At 40.1% G+C, this 22,604-nt stretch overlaps 1 protein-coding gene and 1 long non-coding RNA gene across 7 annotated transcripts in view; one reads left to right on the top strand and one right to left on the bottom strand.

Moving 5' to 3' along the window:
- The window catches only part of ALDH1A2 (aldehyde dehydrogenase 1 family member A2), a 67,282-nt gene that overhangs the window by 30,515 nt on the left and 14,163 nt on the right, over positions 1–22,604 (bottom strand). For all 5 annotated transcript variants that reach the window (XM_059858257.1, XM_059858256.1, XM_059858255.1 and 2 more), the window contains 2 exons: positions 466–570; positions 89–229 (listed from right to left, as the gene is read on the bottom strand). In XM_059858257.1, the coding sequence (XP_059714240.1) occupies positions 89–229; positions 466–570 (246 nt within the window). The remainder of the gene's footprint in view (positions 1–88; positions 230–465; positions 571–22,604) is intronic.
- Positions 126–21,840, top strand: LOC132333301 (uncharacterized). Of its 2 annotated transcripts, XR_009488124.1 has the most exons (3): positions 126–264; positions 13,250–13,340; positions 21,455–21,840. It is a non-coding gene; the product is annotated as an uncharacterized LOC132333301 (long non-coding RNA). The 2 variants fall into 2 exon arrangements; XR_009488123.1 differs by lacking the exon at positions 13,250–13,340.

Here is a 22,604-nt window from a genome sequence, read left to right as displayed (position 1 = left end):
ATTCATATCAGCCCATTCATGAATGAATTGGCTCTCAGAATGTAAAACTGACAACTGATTTGACTTCTGATTTTTATGTTTCACTTACAGCAAGAATTGCCCTGTCCCTTTCCACCAAGTCTGCTAATTTATCCAAAAGATGGCCTCTTTCTGAGGCATCCATTCTCCTCCAAACAGAACCGAGGGAAAAAGCCAGCCGAGCTGCCCTCACTGCCTTGTCTGTATCAACCTGGGAAGAAGGAAGAAGAAAATTGAAGACGCAAGGTAAATAACACAAGCAGGCTTATGGGATTTGCTGTTATACAACCTTAGTCACATGTGATGGGTTTTGGAGCTATGATTTATAAAAGAACTGTCCAACAGTGCTATTCTGGACTGGTTGCTTTGATCTATTTATACATTTGCATTATCTGTCATACATTTAATTTATACATTAAACATATAGCCATTTGTGGGATACATTACCTTGTCAGCTTCCTGAATATCACAGATTTGTTCTCCTGTTGCTGGATTATATACTGGGAATATTCTTCCACTTTCGGAATTCTGCCACTCATTATTGATGAAAATCTAGAAAAGAAAGAACAGCCATCAGGTCTCTTGCATGAACAAACAGTAGTGTTTATAGCAACAAACTCATGAGAAAAGCTGCAGATTCTAATACAAAAGAACTGAAACTTATTTTTGTGTGTGAAAATTACAGTTTTCAAGAGTTCAGGCTGAGGTCAGCCCCTGAATTCTTTCTGTTTTCTATAGCTGTGTCATTATAGAAGCAACATCAAAGTCTAAACATTGGTTGATGTTCAAATTTGGTTCAAAAACTGTAACAAATAAACTAAAAAAAGAAATAGCTGTACCAGAGAAAAAGCCTTGAAACTGCTGGAGACAAGACAAGGATTTGGAGTAATCACTCAGTTCAGTAAGTAAACATTTAGTCACTGATACATCCCAGTCAAGGCTGAATAATCTCAAACATCACAGTTCTTCAATACACAGTCAGTTAATTATGGCTACAGTGACGGCTTGCAGCACAAAACTAACTTACTTATCTGCTAGGAACAATGGAAATTGTTACATTCTCTCAGTGTTGATATTTTAATTGTCAGGAGCAAAACAAATTTAAATGGTAATGGTGCTGACAACAGCTGTCTTGAGAAAGGTAATGACAAATGAGTTTATTTAAAGTAGATTTTTACTGGTAGATGCATCCGTTATTTTCTGCTGAATGACTTTTAAGAACAGGATGCAATTATTTATTAGCAAGTATTAATGAAGTCACTACATGAAAATGACTGAGTGAAAAGTTTTCCAGGTATTCAGACTCTTTCTGTCTTTTAAGTCTTTCTAAAGAATGAAAGTGTTCAAAAAATCCAGGCACGATTTGGGTTCCTTGGAGTCCAGATATCAATGTATTTTTACTGGATTCCATGAAATACAACTGTAAATATGTAAGATGGTGTTCTGGCCTCATTGAAATACATAGGAATTTTCCCCCTGACTCCACTGAAAGCAGGAGTTCACATGTAGAGAGAAAGAATGTTCACCACCTGGTTTGGGGTTTTTTTTGCATACAGGGCTGTGTTTATAAAGACAGGGACCTTCGAAAGCTTGAGGAGTCTTAGTTCCAATCAGAGATACACAGGTGAGAGAAACTGGCCCATCTTTATACACATGGAGGCAAAAATATATCTGTAGAATTTTCAGTTACTAGACATGAGCTTGCTCAAACCAACTCTCCAAGCCAAATGGAAGTGCTGTAGCTGTGTTCCTCTCAGCAGGGCTTGTTAGCTCAGGCTTGGTGCCACAGTAGCTGCAGTGTCACAGCTCCTGCTCCTCGTGTCCAGCTCACTGGGGCCATATGTGGGAGGAACCTCTGCATGCTTGGAAAAGACCCTGCCAATAGAACTGTACACAAGAACCAACAAGTCCATGTGCTTTTGCTATTATGGATGCATTTCTGTTGTGCTTCCTCATCTTCCCAACACCTCAAACTTCAACCTCTTTGCTGTGTGCCCCTCCATCCATTCCAAAATCTGTCCTTTCTTTACTCCTTCTTGCTCCTTCTGTTTAGGTTTTCAAAGGTTGCTGAACTCAGGACCTATGACACCACTGCCATTGCTTTCCTTGCACGTCCTATTTATCCTGAACTTGTTTGTGCCCTTGGACTGTGAGCATCCCAGACTGTGCTGGTGTCTTCCTGCTCAGGGACGACACTGTTCAGCTAACCCAAGTACTGATCCCTGTTAGGACATTCTGGAGCTAAACCAAAATGAGATAGTGAAAGAATCACCAGTATGATCTCCACTGACCAATGCCATAAGCTGAAATCCTCTGGTGTATCATTGTCACTTTTATACCTTAAGTGAAGTGAAGTCACCCTGAGATCTGTGACCTGTGTGGAAGAAGGAATTTACTTCATGCTTTCCACTGAGTTTTCTCAGAGTTAACTCTGCACCCAGTGCGTGTGTCGGGGGGTGCTGAGGAGGGAGGGGAAGGGAGAAAACTTCCAGCTTCAGGAGCAGATGGCCAGAGAAGATGTAAGCATGTTTGTTTAAGGTGACAGGATGTACATAAACACATGGGCTTCTTGTGTGAGCTGCACTGAAAGAATAAAGCAGTTTGGTTGAGTACAAGAACCTGAGAAATCGTGGCAGCCACAATTCAGTACATTTCCCTTAGAGCAGTGGTCTGTTCTTTTTTAAATAGATTAAAAAAATTTAACTCCATTCTGCTGGGATTAACACCTATCATCAGGTTTGCTAGTACACAGGACACATATTTGTTCTTGAAATACATTTCACCATAGGAATGAGAAATAGTGCCGTGGAATTACAAAAGAGTGCTGCCATTCAAGCTGACTGGAAGGAAAAGCTGTATGGTTTTATGGAATGCTCCATTTATCCCACTGACTTAGAAAAAGAACAGTAATAGTAAATATTTCAGATAGGACATGGGAAGGATCTATTTGGCATAAAGTTTGAGCTGAAAGCAAGAGAAATTGCTACTGTTAATGGTTAATGTTAGTTTCTTCCTGTTCCACTTTCTATAAACAAGGTATTGCCTATACAAGCTCATTACTGTAAACTGAGCACATTTAAATTGGCAGTAAAATCAGAGTATTTACTCTAGTGCACAAATAAAGTACCTAGTCCCATGTTTTGGAACAGTTTCAAGTCTTGAAATCCAGCAGCTGGCGGCTTTACAAGCAAAGCCTTACACTTAAATAATTCACTTTTGAAAGTTTTAGGTGTTCTGTGTCAGGTAGTACCATTCAGCAGATATTCCTACCACCGAGACGCAGATTCTTTTGCAATAAATTTGCATTCACAGGGCTTTTATAACTCTTCCAGCACTACTGACTCCAATGGCTGTTGATTAAATGTATATATCCTGTACATTTAATCTGACTTTCATTATGGCCACTTCGTAAAAATGCCATGAAATGGAGAAGCGATGACACATTGCAAGAAAAAGGAATCCCTGCAAAGCCTCAAATTGGGTTTTTTTCTCCCTTATTTATAGTGATCATGCTAAAGGCTAACTCTAAATCAGGGGGAATATTTGACAGCAAATGTTCCTATCTATGGATTATATATAACCCGTCCTAAACACCAGATAAAAAAGGGGTAACCTTAGAAAAAGAAGGGCTTGCTTCCATGTAAATCATGCTACAAATTGGACAACACCCAGTGAGTTCATTGTTCAACCTCAATTGTGAAGGCTCTTCACATTTACTATTCCCCTGGAATCAATGTTAATTAAGGCTGACTGGGGCTATAAATCAGCCTTTGGTTTTTACAACTTAATTCAGCATTAAGCATATATATGTAAATAAAAGGTAACTGATTAACCACTTGAGTTTTCCAGGAGTTACTGAGGTAATTTGTTTTTGTTTGAGTCCTAGTGTTACCTTTTGTGATATGCAGTAGGGAGAAGAAAAAGTCTATAGTGTGTCATGCATTTGCTATGTGGTATTGTGGTAGTTAAATAATCTGGCCTGTTGGGTGCTATCAATAGCATTGTGCCAAAAGGCAAAGGAAGAAGGGAACACTTGAAAAATCTTGGAATACACAAACATTTTGTTTGCCATTTACTCTCATTCGAGGCAGTAATGGCAGTAACGTCAGAGCAAGATAAAAGGCCAACTTTGCTGCTCTACTGAGGTGTCCCTGTGAGTGCAGCGATTTAGCCAAGAACAAACCCAAGTGGCAAAACAGCCAAGGCCTCCTGTGAGTGGAGTCTGGCTGCAGCTGGTGTGCAGTGGGTGAAGGAGGAAACCAAATATCTTTGTTCCCCTGTGATGCCAAAGGGGCCAGCAGGGGAGCTGGGGGTGCAGGTGCTGGGGTGTGTGAGGCTGGGGGGGTGGGAAGGGCTGTTCCAAAGAGAGCAATGTGACAGGCCTGGGTGGAAGCTCCCAGCTGCCCCTGTGAACATGATGCCCCTTGGATTGCCTCATTCTCGGGAGATCTCATCACACAGATCTCTGGGCAATTTCTGTTCCTTTTCAAATGAAAGATGGAAAGGGCATGGATTTTCCTGAAGAGAACAGTCACATCCCCCCTGGTACTGACAATAACCTCTTGCTCATACACTCATGTTCTCACAGATCTTTTACTAGAACTTTGCAAGATAATGGCCCCACCATGTATTCACTAGATTCAAATCCTGCCTGTGGCTAATTATATATGGCCTCTGTTGACAGAGTTCCACAGGGATGATCAAGAAAGCAATCTGACTCATCCTATAGGTCAAGTGACTGATCAGAGCCTTGGAGATACCTCATCATACCAAAAAGTATACAAAGGAAAAGTAAATTCCAAAGTTACCATGTAAAAATATCACTTTGAAACTGCTGACATGTAGTTGGAAGAAAATCATATATTGCATTTTGCACAAGACCCGTATTTCACAAGCATTACACACTGAGTTCAATAGCATTTTGGATGCTCATCAGTTTTGAAATCAAGCCAAGAGCAAATATTTTTAGCAGAACACAAAGCAAATTTAGCTTTGCAAATAAACTACAATCTCTTGTTTCAGTAGCCATCCATCCCAGCTGGCTTAGTAATAATTAGCAACTTAATGTTCATTTTAAACCATGCAGGTAGTTGGAGTGATAGGTATTCAAAGAGGAAGGGATGTTACAAACCCAGGCTGGACATTCTGATGTGCAGTGCAGCAATAGCAAAATTTAGAGCAGGGAGAAAATGTATTTTCAACACTATTCACTGGCAAGGAAGTACTAAACAACTATCTTTACGAGTGTGTGTATAAATATAATTAATTAAAATAAAGCACAGAACTGATTCCACCTTTGCAGCTCTTAGCTGAAGGAGCTTTAGTTTCATGGCACTTCAGATTCCCTCTGCTGTTGAGCCAGGGGCTAGCCCTGGATTTGGGAAACGGAAATGATTTTTACATTCACTGGGGATTCCTGCATGCTCACTGCCTCTCTTTTTTTGTATTGCCTTTCCTTAAAACATAGAGGGGGAAAAAAAAAAAGATTTTCGGCTCTCTTAATTCATAGGAGTAATCAACACAGGTGGCAACAATGTAACTTTTCATTTCCTTTCTTGAAAATGTTCTCAAATGATGTGCGAGTGAAATGATGATCTACATTCTTAATTCAATATTGCTTAGTGATGATGTCATGAGACATTTTCTTCAGGCTCCCCAGCTGTTTAACTCAGAACTTCAGGCAGTGCACAGACAGTGGCCCTGCATTCAGCTCTTTGGAGGTGGAATTATTTTCCCATGGATTTAATAAACAAGGTTTTTGTGCTGTTGCAGCTCCTAGAAATGTTTTTTGGTACAGGAAGAGGATTTTAACATCCAAATAATAATGGCTTCCCACAGGAGATTTGGTTCTGGATGAATGGAGGAAGGAATGGGAATTTCCTAACTCAATTGATTTAGTAGCTGGTTATAGTTTCATTCCATCAGAGATCTTTTTTTCATATGTGGCTTTTTCCTTAGAGAGCTTTTGATGCTAAATCTGCTGGGATGGGGGAGGGGGCATCAGATGCCAAAGTACTTTATAAGAGACTCACAGCTGCTTGGCCCTCAGCATCTTCTCAGAGCTGGAGGCACCAGAAGTACATAATGGCACTTCTTTTTTAGGGGGGACGGACAACAATTTTAGAGGCATGCAAAAAATCCAGCAGCAGCATTTCCCTTGGTAAATACTGCATAACATCCCAGATACCGGGCACCTGTGCCTCAGTCTGGTCAGGAAATTTCATATCCTTTCCCATCTCAGCAACTTCATTTCCTCTCCTTGGGAAACATTTCAGGAGCCCTAATGATTAGTACGATTGTTAGGGAATGAACTAGGTGGGATTGCCAATCAGAGGTGCAGCTTGTTTATTTTCACAGGCCTTGTTTTCCTTCACTTTTATGGCTGGCTTGATACAGCAAATCCCTCACATTCTAGAGTGTGTTGTGAGGCACTCCTGGGAATGACTGGAAACCAACAGCTGGCTATGGAATCAGCAAAAACCTGGTTTATAAGAAGGCACTAGGAAAGCAAAAGCCAATGCCAGCAGTCTGCTGGGTGAATTACCAGCAATGGATCAGCAGTGCCATTTAATTTTGGTTTGAAGAGGGTTGTTCAGGTGACCAGCAAGAGTCACAACTTCTTGCTGGCAGTTCACAAAAGGTGAATAATGGGCTTCAAGGCCAACCTCCCCAAGGAGGTTGCAGGATCCTGCTTCTGAGCCATGAATGAGCCTGTCTGGGCAGTGCCAGTGGCTGTGCTGCTTTCAGGGGATAGCCCTGCACAAGCCAAGGCAGTCTGGCTGGCCCAGCACCTCAACACAGGTGCTTCCCATGTCATTGATTACCCCTGAGCGGAATCATCCTCGGGGGTTACCCAGATTTGGGTTCTTAGTGAGATGCCTTTCAGCTGTGGAGGAACTGCAACTGTGTGAGAGTAACAGAGAACTGTAGAGGAACATTGCACCAAATCTAATTCAGGCAAGTGAGCTCCCCTGGGCACAGCTGGTTTTCAGCTACAAGAGGTCCAAGAGGTCCAGAGTAGAAAAAAAGGAAAAAATCCAGCTGGTTTCAGTGGGAGCTGAATCAGGCCCCAGTTGAGGAACAGGAATCAGTGGCAACAACCTCCAGAGGGATGTTTGTACTGGGAAACAAAGCTGTTTCACTGGAAACTTGACACACGCTCTAGAGCCTGTGAGGTCTGAAAGGCCAAACAAAACCAGAACATGTTGATTTTTATTTTTCCTCTTTGGCTGCTGGGTTGTCCTTCTCTCTCCTTACTCACACCCCCCACACTGTAAAAATAGAAAAAGAAAGAAAAAAAAGAAAAAAAATGAAAAGGAAAAAGAGCTCTGTTCTAAAGCTCTGTGTGCTGTGGGGTGCTTCATATTTTTTAAAGTCTCATTTGGACCTCAGAGCCTGACTGAATAATGTCGTAGCTTTTGGACCTGGTGTACCATAAATGTGGCTTTCCTTAATAAATTCAAGCTTGAAATTGCACTGAAGAAATCTAGAGTGCAAACTTGTGAGTGCACTGAGAGGGATGGAGAATTTTAAACCTTTCCAAACAGTACAGCAGGAGGATCAAAAAAGTGGAATCAGAAATAAAATGCCCAAGAAGTGAGTGGTTTTGCTGTCCTTGCAGCAGTGCAGCCAGCACTGGTACAATTTTGTCTGTGCAAGCCCAGTCCTGTGCCAAAGGGAGGTGTCTGATGAGAAGACCAGGGTGTTTGCCTTCTCTGGGTGTAAATCCCAAGTAGCAAGGCCTGAGTCAAATCTTCCAAAATTAAAGCCAGTGCTTCATACCAGTGGACTTTGGATCAGAAGCCAAGTGTTTGAAAGAGGTGAATACATCAAGGTTTGGTGACATTTCAGCCTGTGTAAATTAGTTCAGGCTTCAGTGTGGCCAACATGAGCTGGAGGAGGATTCCCATGAAGAGATCCAGCCCTCATGGTGGCAGGGGCTCGGGCTCTTTTCAGTCCCAGAGAGGTGGGAGGAGAGGGCAGAGCAGGTCCTCTCTGCAGGGGCTGCTGCCCTGTTCTGCTCACCTGGATGTTCAGGTGCTTAAAGGCAGATAGGACAAGTCCCCCACTGAGCCAGCTCACAGACAGAAGAGGTTTAGGGAATGGTATCCTAGGAAAGGGGTGTGATGGGAGGAGAAACCAGAGGAATTCAGGGTCTCTGAGCAGCAAATGGAATCAGAGAAAGGCTTGAAGCCTCCCGTCAGTCTGCTGTGAAAGTGGAATGTAACATGATTTTTTTCTCCCCTATGTCCCTCATCCCTCACGCCAAATGTTTGACCTGCCTGTCTTCCTGTCTTAATTAGTCTTCTGTCTTTCTGGGAGTTGGGTCTGTTCTTCTGCAAATGGCAGCACATCAGACAGGGGAAACCTGTCATGTTTGTTTTCTAAGCTGTAGGGGGTACCCATTTGAAAAAACTCCCAGCTTATCTAAACATTTTTGTTTGTATGATTTTGAATTAGGAAGTGTGAGTAATTAGTTAAGAAGATTAAATAAGTCTTAGCAACATGCAGTAGCGTGCTTACTTTCCTCCTCCCCCCCAAGTATTTCCAGCACAAAACCCAGGCTGCCAAACTGTGATGATACCCTTTTCTATTTTAGTTTCTCACTGTGCCACATGCTGGTACAGCATCCGTTATTTCAATTCAGTCTCATTAAAGGGATTATTTTGTGCCTGGTTGTTCAAGAAAATTAATCTAAAGAGAAGAAACTTCAGATTGTATTGTCTATTGAACTATACCCACCACAAACATTTTACTCCTTTTGGCTGCCTTATTAAACCTGTGGGAAGAAACTTTCGTTGCAGCACATAAAGGCTTTCCTCAAAGTAATTTTTACTTTTTACAGTTAATGAAGAATTTGTCTGCTGTTAGTAGAACAATACAGGAGCAATAACATAGCTCAGGTAATATTTCATGTATTCCTAAGAAACTAAGCTCCCAAGCTTTACTTATCCTTTCATCAGCAGGACTCTTTAGTTGCTGGAGAACATTTACTCCCTTTAACTGCATCAGAAAACATTGCTTGTGAAACCAGGATGACTAAAACATTAACTGTGCTTTGCATTTTCACTAATTACAAAGACAAGCCATCACTGGATGAGTTGGGGAAAGATGGCAGTGGTTTTTATGGAGTATGATCCTTGATGTCACTTATTGTACTTTAAAAAGTGAAAGAGTGAAAGATTTTTAAAAATCCACTAAATCGAGAGTGGAGAAGAGGAGTATTTGTTTACATAATCAATTATTGGGCTGTCACTGGGCTTTAATGAAGTCGTGGCTATTAAGAACTTGATCCTGAAAACCCTTCCACAAGTGCTCATTTGAAATGGTGGGAATGAGGAGGGGTTTGTACAAACAAGACTCGTATTACTCTGTGTAGTTCTCCTGTGTTTTGCATTGTTTGTGCATTGCAAGTCTTGTGTGCTCCTTATGTGTAATAGAAAACAGTGTGAGCTATTAATCTGTACATGGGAAATATGTTCTGCCATTTGGAAGAATTTAATCTCCCTTGTAGGTAACTGCCATTTTAAATGTTCATCACCAGGAACAAGTTCTTACTTAGAAATTAGCTGTGCTGCAAAATAAATATTCCTCCTAAGATTTCAGACATTATAGGCAACACAGAAAAATACAATAAGCAAATTTATTTTGACTTAAAGCTCTGCCTGAGAAAATTACCTTATAACTACACATGAGAAATTGCTGGAATGTCAGCTTCATTTGCAGTGGCCCCTTATGGCCTGATCACCCTCCCTGGCACGATAAATCACTGGCAAGATCCTTACCTTAACACGTTTGATCTCAGCTCAGCAAGACTTGGTTTTGATGTGAAGAACTCCAGATCTGTTAGGTCAGAGACAAATAGCAGAGCCACTGACCTGCAAAGTGCTAAGTCTATATTAGACCCAAGTGAGCAGCCTTAAGCTCCTGAAAAGTTTGCCTTCGCTTCTACTTTGCATCCTGAAGCTTTTCAAATTTTACTGTTAGCATGTTTTGTTAATGATGCCAGAGACATTTCCTTTTGTGCCGTTCTGCATGTACAGAAGCCACAAAAAGCATGGGGTGTGAGAAGCATTATCTTGGATAAACTGTTAGAATTATCTGCACTTTAGAGAGACATGAAATAAACCTCATTATTTATTGGTTTCTTCACTTAATTTACACAAATGGCTTGCACTGGCCTTTTTCTTACTAGACCATGCCTACTGATATCATAAATAATGATGTTCACCAGTACGTCCATTAAGATGATGCAAAGTGCCTGTGTGTACATACGGAAATTCAAACTACTCCTAAAAACAAAAAACTCAGCTTGTGACATTTACATTCAAAGTCTGAACTTTCACAAAGAACAGTTTTGTGGCCACTCAGTTTTGCAGCCTTGGTTTGAAAGTATTACTTATTGTCCTGGTTAAACAGTCACTTATCTCCACGATAGTAAGCAGGAGTGTTAGTCTACCAGAAAATTGGATGTTCTTAATGGGCTTTGGGGGAGAATAGCTTTGCATCATCAGCATTAAGTTAAATCACATTAAGTACCCACTTACAACATAGGGATTACCACTTATGACATCTTTGGTGAAAGCCTTTAAAACAAATTGTTGTGTTTGTTAGAAGAAGCTGTGAGATAACGATTCCCAGAAGTCTGATCTATAAATTCCTTCTGCTCTTCAAGAAGATGCAAAGGAACCCAACACCTCTCATTCAATGCTGCAATGAAATCTCTCAGGCTGGAAATTCTTTTCAATAAAATGTCTTGGAAAATACTAATTTACTTACTTTAGAATATTCTTCTGAGAGAAGAAACCGTTAGACTACCTTTCCTCAGAGCGCAGTTCTAATTTCTCCTCCAGTTCTTTCTGTTGATTAAGTCATTGCCTTTTACATGTACAAAACTGGAATTGGTCATTCTGCTTTTTATTATTCATAAGACTGACTGGGGAGAACTGGGTTTAAACTGCCAAAGTATCCTGCTGTGCTTGGATACCTGACAGATTTACACCTCAAAGTACACTGTGGTACTAAGACTAAACTGGATGAGGAGTGTTCTTGCAAGAGCTGATTACAGTCTCAATCAAATAGAACACCTGAGGTTATAACAAAATAATGCCAATGTTTGATAGACTTTAACATTTTTGTATATGACCAGCAAGTTATTCTGTATAGAGATGAAGGCCTGCATGAAAAATGAGCTCTTATATTTAACTTTAAATAGAAACAGACTAATGACTTTGAGTATGTAAATGAAAAATATGACCCTAGACTTTTGCCAAACATGCAGTATTAAAAAAGTGGATTAGGGCAAACCCCAGTACATGGTTATACTGAGCTCTCCTTAAATGAGCAAAGCATGCTGTAAAAGTCTTGTGAATAAAGAGCCTTCTTTAAAAAACTTGAATACTCATATATGCAATCCTGAGATCCACTCTCCCCATTTCCTTTAAAATTTACATTTCTTTTCCCCTTTTTAACCAAACTCCATTTTTCTCTGCTGGAACCCCCTGTAATGATGACAGAATATGGGCAAACCTCATTAGTTTCCCTGCTGTCTACAAGACAGGATTTATGCTTGTAGTGAACACAATGACACATGATCACTAAATGGCTAAAATCACTATCAAGACTTAAATCTGAGACATTTTTCACCCAGACATTGCCAGTACTATTGGTATGTAAAGGTATGGAGCCCAGTATTAATTACAGCAAACATGTCCCCCAGTGTCCCACTTCTGCAAGGAGCACACCAGTGACAGCTGTTTGTGAAGGTTCATGGCATGCAGCCTTTGGCAGGTACCTGGTATAAGGTAGAAGGTATGTTAGGTATGTATGTTACCAATCCAATCCAGTGAGTAATAACTAACTTCCCATGGGACCTGGCTGAAGTCAAATATTGCTATTCCTGGATCATTGCTTTTAGTCTCCCTAAAGACCATTTAGGCAAACAGCTGGAAGAGCTGACTAAAAGGGTTCCCAGTCACAGGGAACCACTCGGGGAAAGCAGGTAAAGGCTACTAACCAGGAAACAAGTTATCAAAGGATTTGTCCTGTTGCTCCCTCAAGGAAAGAAATGAACTGAGACAGAGAGCAAGAACATGAACACATTGGTTTTGGAACACATGCAGAATCCAGACATTAAAAGCAATTGTCTTGGGTGATGGGAGGAAGAGGTGTGCTGCACCAGTCAGTGGGCATGTTCTGCACTGGGCTCCTGCTTGGCATCTAAATAGGAGGGCTTTCCTTCTCCCTCCATGCTGGGGTGCCTTACAAGAACAAAACCTCTGAGACATGAATAGAAGCAATACCAGAACTGGAGTTCCAGTACTGTCACCGCTTTGCACTGATGGAATATTCCTCCTCCTAAAGAGAAGTACAGAGGGGAACAACATCACCAGCTTCAGCTCCATCTGAACTCATTATGCAGATCTTGCAGCAAGGAGGGCACTGCCTCCCTGACAACACTCAGAGGAACAGCAAGAGAGACAACTCCTGATGAAGTGACACAGAAAGAGAGCAAAGAACAAAAGAAAGGGGTCTCTTCATCTATGCTGTGTGTGTGTAGTGAGTACACAGAGAAGTGTGCAGTTACTAACATACAGAAATGCAGACACACGTCCACAGGTAAACACCAGCTCCAAAATTCATCTGTATTGCCATTTCCCAGAATACCATGTACAAAAATAGAGGCTTGATCTTCTTGTAGTCTGGCTGGTTTAGCAAGAGATCCTGCCTCTGACACTGACCTACTGTCTGAGTTAGTCATGGTTACACTCCCACAAATTTAAACTCCCCCATCTGTGAAGGAACCTTGTCACAGTTTTACAGTGAGGCTGAATCAATTAATGCCTTCGGAAAGATGTGATGGAGCAGAATATTAACACTAGCAGTTGAGTGATACCAGCTAAAAACATCTTAAGTAATTAACAAATGGATTTAAAAACCACTATCAAAGGGTTGGACTACCAAGACTCCTAGGCCATCATCAGCATAGCTACAGCACATTTAGTGTTATATCACTGTTTCAAATTAATACTGAAAAAAGCAGAGCTTGATTTTCACCTCTCAGGAAAACAGATCCAATAAACATCACAAAAGAGAAGAGGCCGTTAAGTAGTGGTAAAGAGAGTGTGATAAGGACAAAAAAAGGAAGACCAATAAAATGTCAGGGACTGGTGGAAAAGGAGGTAAAGGCTTAGCCAGATATCCTGAAAAACAACTGTGCTTGTTTCTCAAGGTCTGTGCAAGCCATTCTGGTACAGGACTGCTGCAACAGTGTGTCACAACTGAAGCAACTGGAAAAAACAAAAAGTTCCTTGATTTGGAAGGTAGGTGGTAAATTCTTGATAGTTTTGACAAACTCAAGAGTAAACTATTTCTGTTACAGCTGAAAAAAAACCCATAAGCAAATGTAAAATGCATATGTTATGGTAAGCTTTGAAAATATCCAGTAGAATCAGGACAGTGCTTTTATGTCTGGGTGCAAAGAACGTTTAAAATATACTCCAAATATGTTTCAGACAACAAAATGAAGTGGTTCCTTAAAAAAAAAAAGAAATCTATGTACCCACCTGTCAGTTACATAAATGCCTTCTCAAATCAATTTGACAATATAAAGAAGTATTAAACCCAGTTTAAAGTTCTATTTTAAGGACATTTTACACTAGCAGAATGGTAAATAAAAGTGAGGTGCAGTGTCATGGGAAGTGTTTTTGTGACTGAGCTGAAAAGACTTTACAGGGTTTTTCAACTAACTAGATCACAATTTTCATCTAGGTCATCTTATAGCTGGGAAATAAAAGCACCAGTGCCTATAAACCAGCCTAAGAAAGCCGAGTGTGAACATGGGTGATCTGGACTGTATCACTGAGAGGAAAAACCAGCGGTTTTTGAGCATAAGGGGATGAGAATTATCAGAGGCATACCACACTTTTTACGTGTAAGCTGTGTAGGGAGGACAAGTCAGGCTGCAGAGGGGGGAGAGCTCTGTGAGTGCAACGCTTTGCGTGGGCACTGCTTGGAGGGGAGAAATAACACAAAACGCGGACCCACGGATATAGAAGCAGTGGAGATCGTGCAGGATAATACCTGGAGTGAGGTACTGACTTAAAATAAGAGCAACTGAAGTGACATTGAAGCGGTACTGAAGAGGAAAAAAGAGTATGAAGGCAGTAAGGCTGGAGCCAAAATAACTCTGTATTAGTTCAGTGAAAGCTGCACTGAAATAATGTGTAGAGAACAGAATTTTCTGTATCCTAATGTAAACAACATTTGACATAGTCCTGTCAAGGACTAAAAATTGTGTCTGAACCCCTGAGAAATGGTTACCATGTAAATAATTCCAGCTTCATTGCAGGAGAGAAACACATGAAGAAGCCATACTCTCTGGGATACTAAACTTCAAGAAGCAGATTTTTTTTAAAGAGGAAGTAACTTAGAAACTCCCTGCTTGAAGCTCGGAAATTAAAATCCATAGAATCAGCATGGAGGCTTAAGAATGTGAAAGAGTCAAAAAAGATTTGCATTCCCAAGGTTAAAAACGGGAAGCACAAGCAAGAAAATAAATGGAAGGCAAAGAAGGAAGAGATGAGAGGAAAAGTAGGCTGGAAAACACAAAGACTGCAAACACAAAAAATAAAAATTGCTACTAAACATACTAAATATTCTGAAGAAAATTACTGAAAAGGTAACACAAATAAAACAGCCAAGAGAAGCCTAAATTAAATAAATAAGCAGATACAGTCTGTGGGAGCTGTCACTGGATTCTGAACGCAACCTGGCTATGGAAGGGAGACTGAAGATAATTCCAGAGGTGACTGCTTATTTTGGGGAGATCTTTATTTGGCTATCCCAAAGTACATTATATTTCTGTTCAAAAATTGGAAAAGCAGAGCCACTAGTTGGAAGACTGGAAAATGACAGGTAAAAATACTTGTTCTGGAGATTCATCTTTGCTAAAAATCTAACACCAGCAGGACACCAAAAATCATTTAAGGGCTGAGTCCAGGACAGGCCCAGTGCTTCACTCCCAACTGTGCTGCGAGGAGTTTAAATAAAGGTCCTGAAATTAAAAAAAACCTGAATGCTAATGCATCCTGAAATCTACTGCATCAATTCTTCCAGTTTTCAAAAGGCATCAAGAATTGCATAAAAGCCACTTAGAGTGTACCAGGGTGATGGTGGGGATGATGAGGATGATGACGATGATGCACTAAGTGCTGTTTTTCCCATGAAGCCTGAGAAAACAATGCCACAGCAAAAAGGATCTTCCAACTGGACAGATTTATTTCAGATGTACACCTGACATTCTGACAAATAGCAAATTTAAGGCATGCTGAACTGCTCACAAGAGGATAAGATCAGCCTTTATAAGACAGTCTAAAAATACCTCTATTGACAGAGGTAAATAGCTCTGCTTTGGAAAGAAATCAGTCTCACATAGAGATAAGACCTTACCTGTGTAAATATGTGTCTTTGGAATTTCTATCTGGAAAGGCACTTTCTGGTACTTTCTGAGTAAAACCCAAGGGATTTAGTGTAATCACTGCCACAGGACCAGAGCATGGTAAGAGGACAGTGTCCCCCTGGCATCCTCTTTCCAAGTTCAGCCAAGCAGCTGCAGCCTGTTTTACCATGCAGCACTTCTGGTATTTTTGTGACTTTCTAAATGGATTTTTTGTAACTCACTTATTTTAAATTAGGGCATTCTATAAATCCACATGGAAATTAGCAAACATATCCTTTCTGTAGCCACACCACCTGCTGTAGGCCCCTCACAGCTGTCCCACAGCATCCCCTTAGATTTTGAGTTCAATTCAAAGTCTTCATTACCTACGAATCCCTCACAGATTAAGGTCTATATACTCTAGTGGTCAGTGTTTTAGCCTCCAGCTGAAGCCAATTGAGATTGAGCTGACCTTAAACATTTTCACTGGGGTCATAGAACATGATGTGGTTGGTTCTCTGCAGTATTTTCCCCCTTCAGTCCAACAAAGCTGGAATGCATCCTGTTCCAAGTCACCGATATAGTTCACCAGGCTCTCTATGAAAGGCACTGACTCCAAGTAATCAAGGACTGCGTTCTCTTTTTTCATTTGGGAGACTATTGCAGCAATGCTATTGCAGCAACACTTTGATGTGGCTTCACATATCACACTTTTAGTAATGAAGTGCTCCTAAACCTTTGTTCACCGTGTGACTTAGCATAGATGTGTTGTATTCATGTCACAAAAGCAGATCGCTATTTACAGAGGAGACTCATGAATAGAAATATGGTTTTGGACAAATTCTGAAATAGGAAACTCATGTTTTGGAGAAAACCACACAGGAATATGCAGTTTGAACAGCAATTCTTTTGCTAAACATAACAGTAATGAACGATTGAGCCCTTGGATGGCAATCAACGTTTAGACCTCATCGTTCTCTGCATAGTACTTGGTAGTAAATCTTCACACAGCTATCCATTCACTTTCTGTGCTTTAAGTAGGGATGTCTTGTCCCTTGTCTGAGGATTCCTCACTAGAGAACTGCATAGAACTGCAGCTTTCTGAAGATTTTTTAAACCTCTGCACATCTGTGCTTATATCACATTTACACAGCTTCCTTATGATCTTGTCTTTGTTTAATTGCATTTTTTGTCTGTTTCTTTCAGCTGAACTAGATTCCATATATTGGTTACTTGTTTCAAGGAATGAGCTCTACTCCTACAAAAACTCCAAACAGATAAAAAGCTGTGGGGTTTTTTTTAGAATTGGGGAGAATAAAAGAATTTTCAAAAAATAAATAGAGAAATGCCACAGTCCAGCCTTACAAAAGATAGCTGCAAAACTGTAAAAGAAGAAATATGACTTTATGTAAGACCTGTCAAAGAATTTATGATATGGACCACTGAACTCATCTTTTGTCATTTATCTCTTTAAATGTGTGAGATTTCTTGGAAGATAGTTAGTCAAATGAGAAGCCGAGATGAATCAGAGGATACAATTTATTTAGACTTTAAAAAGGCTTTTGATGATAAAGTCCTTAGCAAGAGGCTATTAAGGAAAGTTAGTAACCATATGGTGAAAGATAAAGTCCTGCCATGGATTAAAAAGTGGTTAAGAGATAAGATAAAAAGACTGGAAATAAACGGATAATTCTCCCTGGAAAGAGGTTAATAGCAAGGTGCCCCTTCATTACTGTGGCTGGCAATCAATATCTTGGCTCACCTGCCTTTGCAGATCATTAATAGTAAGGTACAGAGTTTGTAGATAAAAATGTTCAGGCTAATCAGAGTATTGAAGAAAATACTACTGGGCCTGAGATAAATGACATTTGGGCAACTCAAGAGAGATGAAATTTGCCAAAGGCAGGAAATGCCAAGCCTCTTGGAAGGAAGGGTTCAAAAACCACTTCTGGGTGCTGATCTGTGCCATGATTTGCAATGTCCATGAACAGCTCACTGAAGGGAACTGTCCACGTGCATAGTAAAGAAAAGAGCATAACTGGATCCAGTGGGTCCATGGTGTGATCCTCCCAGGCAGTTTATGGCAGTGAAAAACTTCAAACTGGCAGAGCCCATTAAGATCTGCTAGGAACAATTTTGCATCTCCACAGGGAAATGGGCAAGCTGCATCAAGAATTTTTGGACAGTGGGATTTATCAGAAAATGCAGATCTACGAGACAGAAATGTAATAGGGAAATTCACCAGAACTGGTCAACTTCTGTGGGAAATCTTTCTGGAGGACAAAATGAAACAGAGAATTAATGAGGGATTTTTTTTTTTTTTTCCTGTCAGAATGGAAGAGTGTGAGAGCGTGTGTGTTCTTCCTTGCTCTCATTAGTGTCCTGCCTACTGGGCTATCAAGCTGATGTCTGAGACCTCATAAATACTTAGAAGTAAATTATCCAACAGCAGATGACGTGAAATCCTTCCCAAATACAGGCAAAGCTGGCAAAATTTGGACCTATTCCCCAAGAGAAATTAGGGATCCATATTCAAGTTTCTGCTCTGCTTGCTTCAGAGCAGGGGTATGAATATGTCTGCCTTTCAAGTCAGGCAAGTGCTCTGATTATTACTGGCCTTCTGGTTTTGGTATGCAAATTAATACATGGATCTTTTGCATTTGAATACTTGAAGTGTTAAACATTTTTTGCAATGAGAAAATCAATGAGAAAGTCTTTCAGTGCATCATCTGACCCTACCAACCGGACAGAGTCAGCAATATATTACTGGACAGCTTGGTGCATTAAACCAGGGTGCATTTTCCCTGAAGATCCAGCAGATTCAGCACAGTAAGAGGTCACTGCTGCCATAGTTACCCCTCAGTAACACAGCAGTCTGCCACAGTGCTCTAGCTGGGGCCAGTTCAGCCCCCTGCTTTCTGTGTTTTTAAGGCTCATGGCTGTTGTGGCTGTACTGGAAAAACTTAAGGCTATGCTTGTTTCTTGTGCCCTCATGCAAAACTTGGGTAAATTGGGTTGGTGCAGAAAGGTTTGGGAGGAAAGAATAATCCCATATTCAGGCTACTAATTGGAAAGAATTGCATAAATATTTTCTGCTCACTATCTGAGTTGATGGATTGTAATACTAAAAATAAGGTATGAATACACTGGAAGAGAATTCAAACTGGAGATTTAAACAACAGTAAATCTGCATACAGTATACATACTGAAACATCATATGTGATGATACAGAGCAGCATCCCTAGTGTCAGCATCAGAGGCTGAAGTGTTCCACAAAGGGGTAAAGCAGCTGTTCTATTTGCCTACTCTTCATGTAAACATCTCTAATTTTCTGTGCCCTATCTTTTGTGGAAGAGCTGTGCTCACCGAGGTGACCCAGAAGCCAAGCTGTTTTTTCAGACATGGCTCAGTGGATCTGACTTCAAAAGGCACCAAAGTAGCTCATTCAGGGAAAGACAGATGGGAAAGTGCACGTATTCCTCACTTACCTGAGTTTTGCCAAAACTTGTCTTCTGTTCAAAAGATAACAAAGATTCCGCATATTCATCTAAATAAAATAGATTTCCCACCATCTATCGTAATGTCAGTCTAGAATTCTATCTGGAAAACATGTGCTGAAATTTTAATGGACAGGTAATGCCAAGGAAGTGCAATGGGGATGAATGTAGTGAAACCTTGCAATAAAATACTGCAAACCCAGATGCTTAACATATGACAATTTGGGATCTATTTGTTATCTTTTGTCTACCCAGAAACAGTTTGCCTATACTTCATACAAACTCCTGAATACAGCTTTCTGTTGTGGTGCTGGGTAGTTTACCTGGCCTTTGTGTAGAACCTGAACAGATTTGAGCCTGTGGTGTTAGGCTAGAGGCAAACCCACTTAGACAGGACAAAGAAGATATGGTTGTCAGCTAGATCACAGGCTGTTAATAGAGAAATGTGTCATGTGCCTCCTCACTGCCACTGCGCTGTAGCTTCATCCCTTTAGGGCACCTCTTTCCAAAAAGCTCTCAAAACCACAATTCTTCAGCTTTTCCTTATGCTAAAGTTGTTCAGCTCTTGCTCAGACTTAAATCAGTTGGCAAGCAAGAAACAAAACATAAAACATCCATCTGGATTAGTGTGCTCAACATGATGCAAACTGAGAACGTTTATTCTCTCAGCTACCTGATGTAGTGACAGAGCTAAGACAGGACAGAGCCCTGGGGTCCTCATTCTACACCAGGCTGTCCTTGAAAGAGTCAACATAACTTATTAAAACCACAATGAAAATATTTTGTAAAGCAGATGTGATCATGCCATTATAACATGATCATAACAAAGGAAGGACAGCCACATCCTGCAGAAACACCTTTAGCTCCTCAAATGGAGACAGCAGGAGGGAAATGCTGCAAAGGGCTCAATCCACTGGGCTGATTCCATATCTACTGTCAGATACTTGGGAGACAGTCTTGGGAGGGAAAATGGAGTTTCATAAAAGTTTAAAAGAGAGAGGTATCAGTGTAACAGTGCGAACCCTCTGACCACCCTCAGAAGCTGTCAGGTTCTCTGGGCTGTGCTCCCTATCCTAAACATGCCAATGACATGTCCTCAGCAGACATTACACTACTGCTTCTCTCACACATCTGATATTTCTGGAACAGCCGTTCTGGGAGAGTTTCTGACACAAAGCTGACTTTTGTAGAAGCGTGACTTATTCCCAGGGGGAGGGCCAGACCCCCTTCCTACCTATGAGCCCCCTTACATATGGAGCACAGCACTGCCAGCACGCTCCTGACAAGCCTGAGGAGGGCTTGCGTGCCACAGGGCTGTGGAACAACCCAATTCCATGCAATACTCCAAGATGCCCTATTCTGCAGATGCAATCTCCCCCCAAATGCTAATGGTAAAGAGTTACAGAGTCATCACAGTGAAAATAGAGATAATCCCAAATGCAGCAGTTCTAGTATTTGCCAGCCACACAAAACTTAACCCTGTGTGCTTGAACACTCACCTGCATGTCTGGTTCACATCCTGCTCACCAGTTCTTATTACACACATCTACAACACTTTATTTTTCACAGACTGTGCCAAGGTATTAAAAAACTGGGGAAAATATTTCTAATGACTGTTTTTTTTTAAAGCAGCACAGGCTGACTTCCAATACTGAAGTCCCAATAGCTACTGCTGCACATCTTACATAAAACCATGGCAATGGGCAATTTTCATCACTAAATCATGTTTTTTCTGACTTATCCAAACATACATTGCCTCTGGGTGCTCTGTCAGGTGTATGGATCGCAAGGACTTCCCACACAGTTTTCTGCTTATTTCAATAAACTTACCAGAGTAATATTTCACAAGTTTTAATAATTCTGCTAAATAATCGAATAAATGAGAATTACTCAGGTGATATTTGTTTCATCTATGTAGTTGGAAGGAGTTTTCATAGCAATTCCAAGGGTAATGCAGTTATTAAACAATTAATGAATAATTTTCTTTTTCCTAGTACATATTACAAATCTTTAACAAAACTCACTTAGGGAATCCTGGAATTTTAACATGTTCTACCCTAAAGAGCCTATTTACCAACTTTAGAATTACAGAAATAGAATTTAATTGGCAAAATATATTTAAAATTTTTTCACTAAGTTTAAATGTTCATAGATACTTCTATTTTTCATAAAGAATTAACTCCCAAATGGTTATGTTTTTACATTCATAGACACCTGTAATAAAGAGTTCAAGAATTCTGTGTCCTGGTTGTGTATTTAAAATTCCCAGCTAACAAGCAGGAGAGAGACTGCTAGGAATGCTTACAGATGTCTGATTTTACAAGGTCTGGGGTTGTTGTTTTCTTTTTTTTTTTTCCCTTGCTAAAGTGCTTTAGTCTAATGTTATTTATTGTTTATGGAAGCTGTTTGTCATTTAGGACATGAAGTGACCACTCCCTCAAAAGAAAGAATCAAGTTACAATCCATTATTTCATTTTTTGATTGTTTTTCTTTGTAATAGGTGGGAAAGTGGATCCAGGATAAAAGTCCTGCCCAAGACAAAACTCCAAGCTGAAGACTCCAATTATCTATAAATCACTTGAATTTCCTGCAGAGAAAGAGAAAAAGGAGGAAAGAGCAAGGCAGACAGAAAAACAGAGACAGAGGATATGCCAAGTGAAACATCTGATACCTGTCCTAAACCAAAATTTTCTCAAAAGCAACCAGGAGTTACCTGATATCCAAGCTTAGAAGAAACACATTGCTGTTGTTTTTGGCTTAATATTGAAATTAAATAGCTTTCTTTTAATTGTTCCATTAGTATAAAATGTGTAACATTTTAGATCTGAGATGACGGAATTATGTATTGATTTATTAAAGGTCACTGTACATTCTCACAGACAGAAAGCTAGGATTGCTGATGACTGCTGTCCTTTTCAAAGGTTTTTAGAAACAATTCTCCAGTTTTAGAACACAGAAATGCAAGTACATTTATGATGCAAACTGGCTGTGACACTACTCTCAAGTATTTCCCACGAAACCCTCCTGAAGCACAGTTCACACTAAAACCAGCAATGAACAAAATTCATGCCAAATACTCTTTGCACAGTATGATTGCTCCCGAGGTGTAGCACTACACAGCATCCAATAATTGCATTCCTTGCTTATTTAACTATTTAAAAAGAATTTATGAGCAAGAAACCATATGCATTTTTAGATTTCCATACTGCAGTTTGCATTAAAATGCAATGAAATTTAAAATAGTTGACTTTCCTCTGAAACATTCTTCTAGAACAAGGAATTGCTGTAACAAATTAGAAGACAAATTAATCTTGGCACTTACTGAAAAAAAGAGAAAAGATGAAAAGCTTTTAAAGTGATGATATGGAAGAAAAAATTGGGCCAAAATGAGTCTCCTATCAGCATTAAAGCTCCTGAAGTTGTATTTCCAGTAGATAAAAATGTTATCACCTTTTTCCAGTGCTGATGTGCTTATTTTCCTATTAAGTTACTTGGTAATTAGAAACAAAGTCTGACACATTGTAATCTGTTTATACAATAGATCTGAAATCTCTCCAACAGAAATTAAAACATTCTTTAAAGATACTTAAGATGCAAAGATTAAAAATACATAAACGAATTTTAAAATGCAAAATGCATTTACAAACAAA

The sequence above is a fragment of the Haemorhous mexicanus genome, chromosome 13, assembly GCF_027477595.1.
Source record: "Haemorhous mexicanus isolate bHaeMex1 chromosome 13, bHaeMex1.pri, whole genome shotgun sequence".
Taxonomy (NCBI): Eukaryota; Metazoa; Chordata; class Aves; order Passeriformes; family Fringillidae; genus Haemorhous; species Haemorhous mexicanus.
Note: the sequence above shows the minus strand (reverse complement) of the source record. Positions and strands in the feature narration are given on the sequence as shown.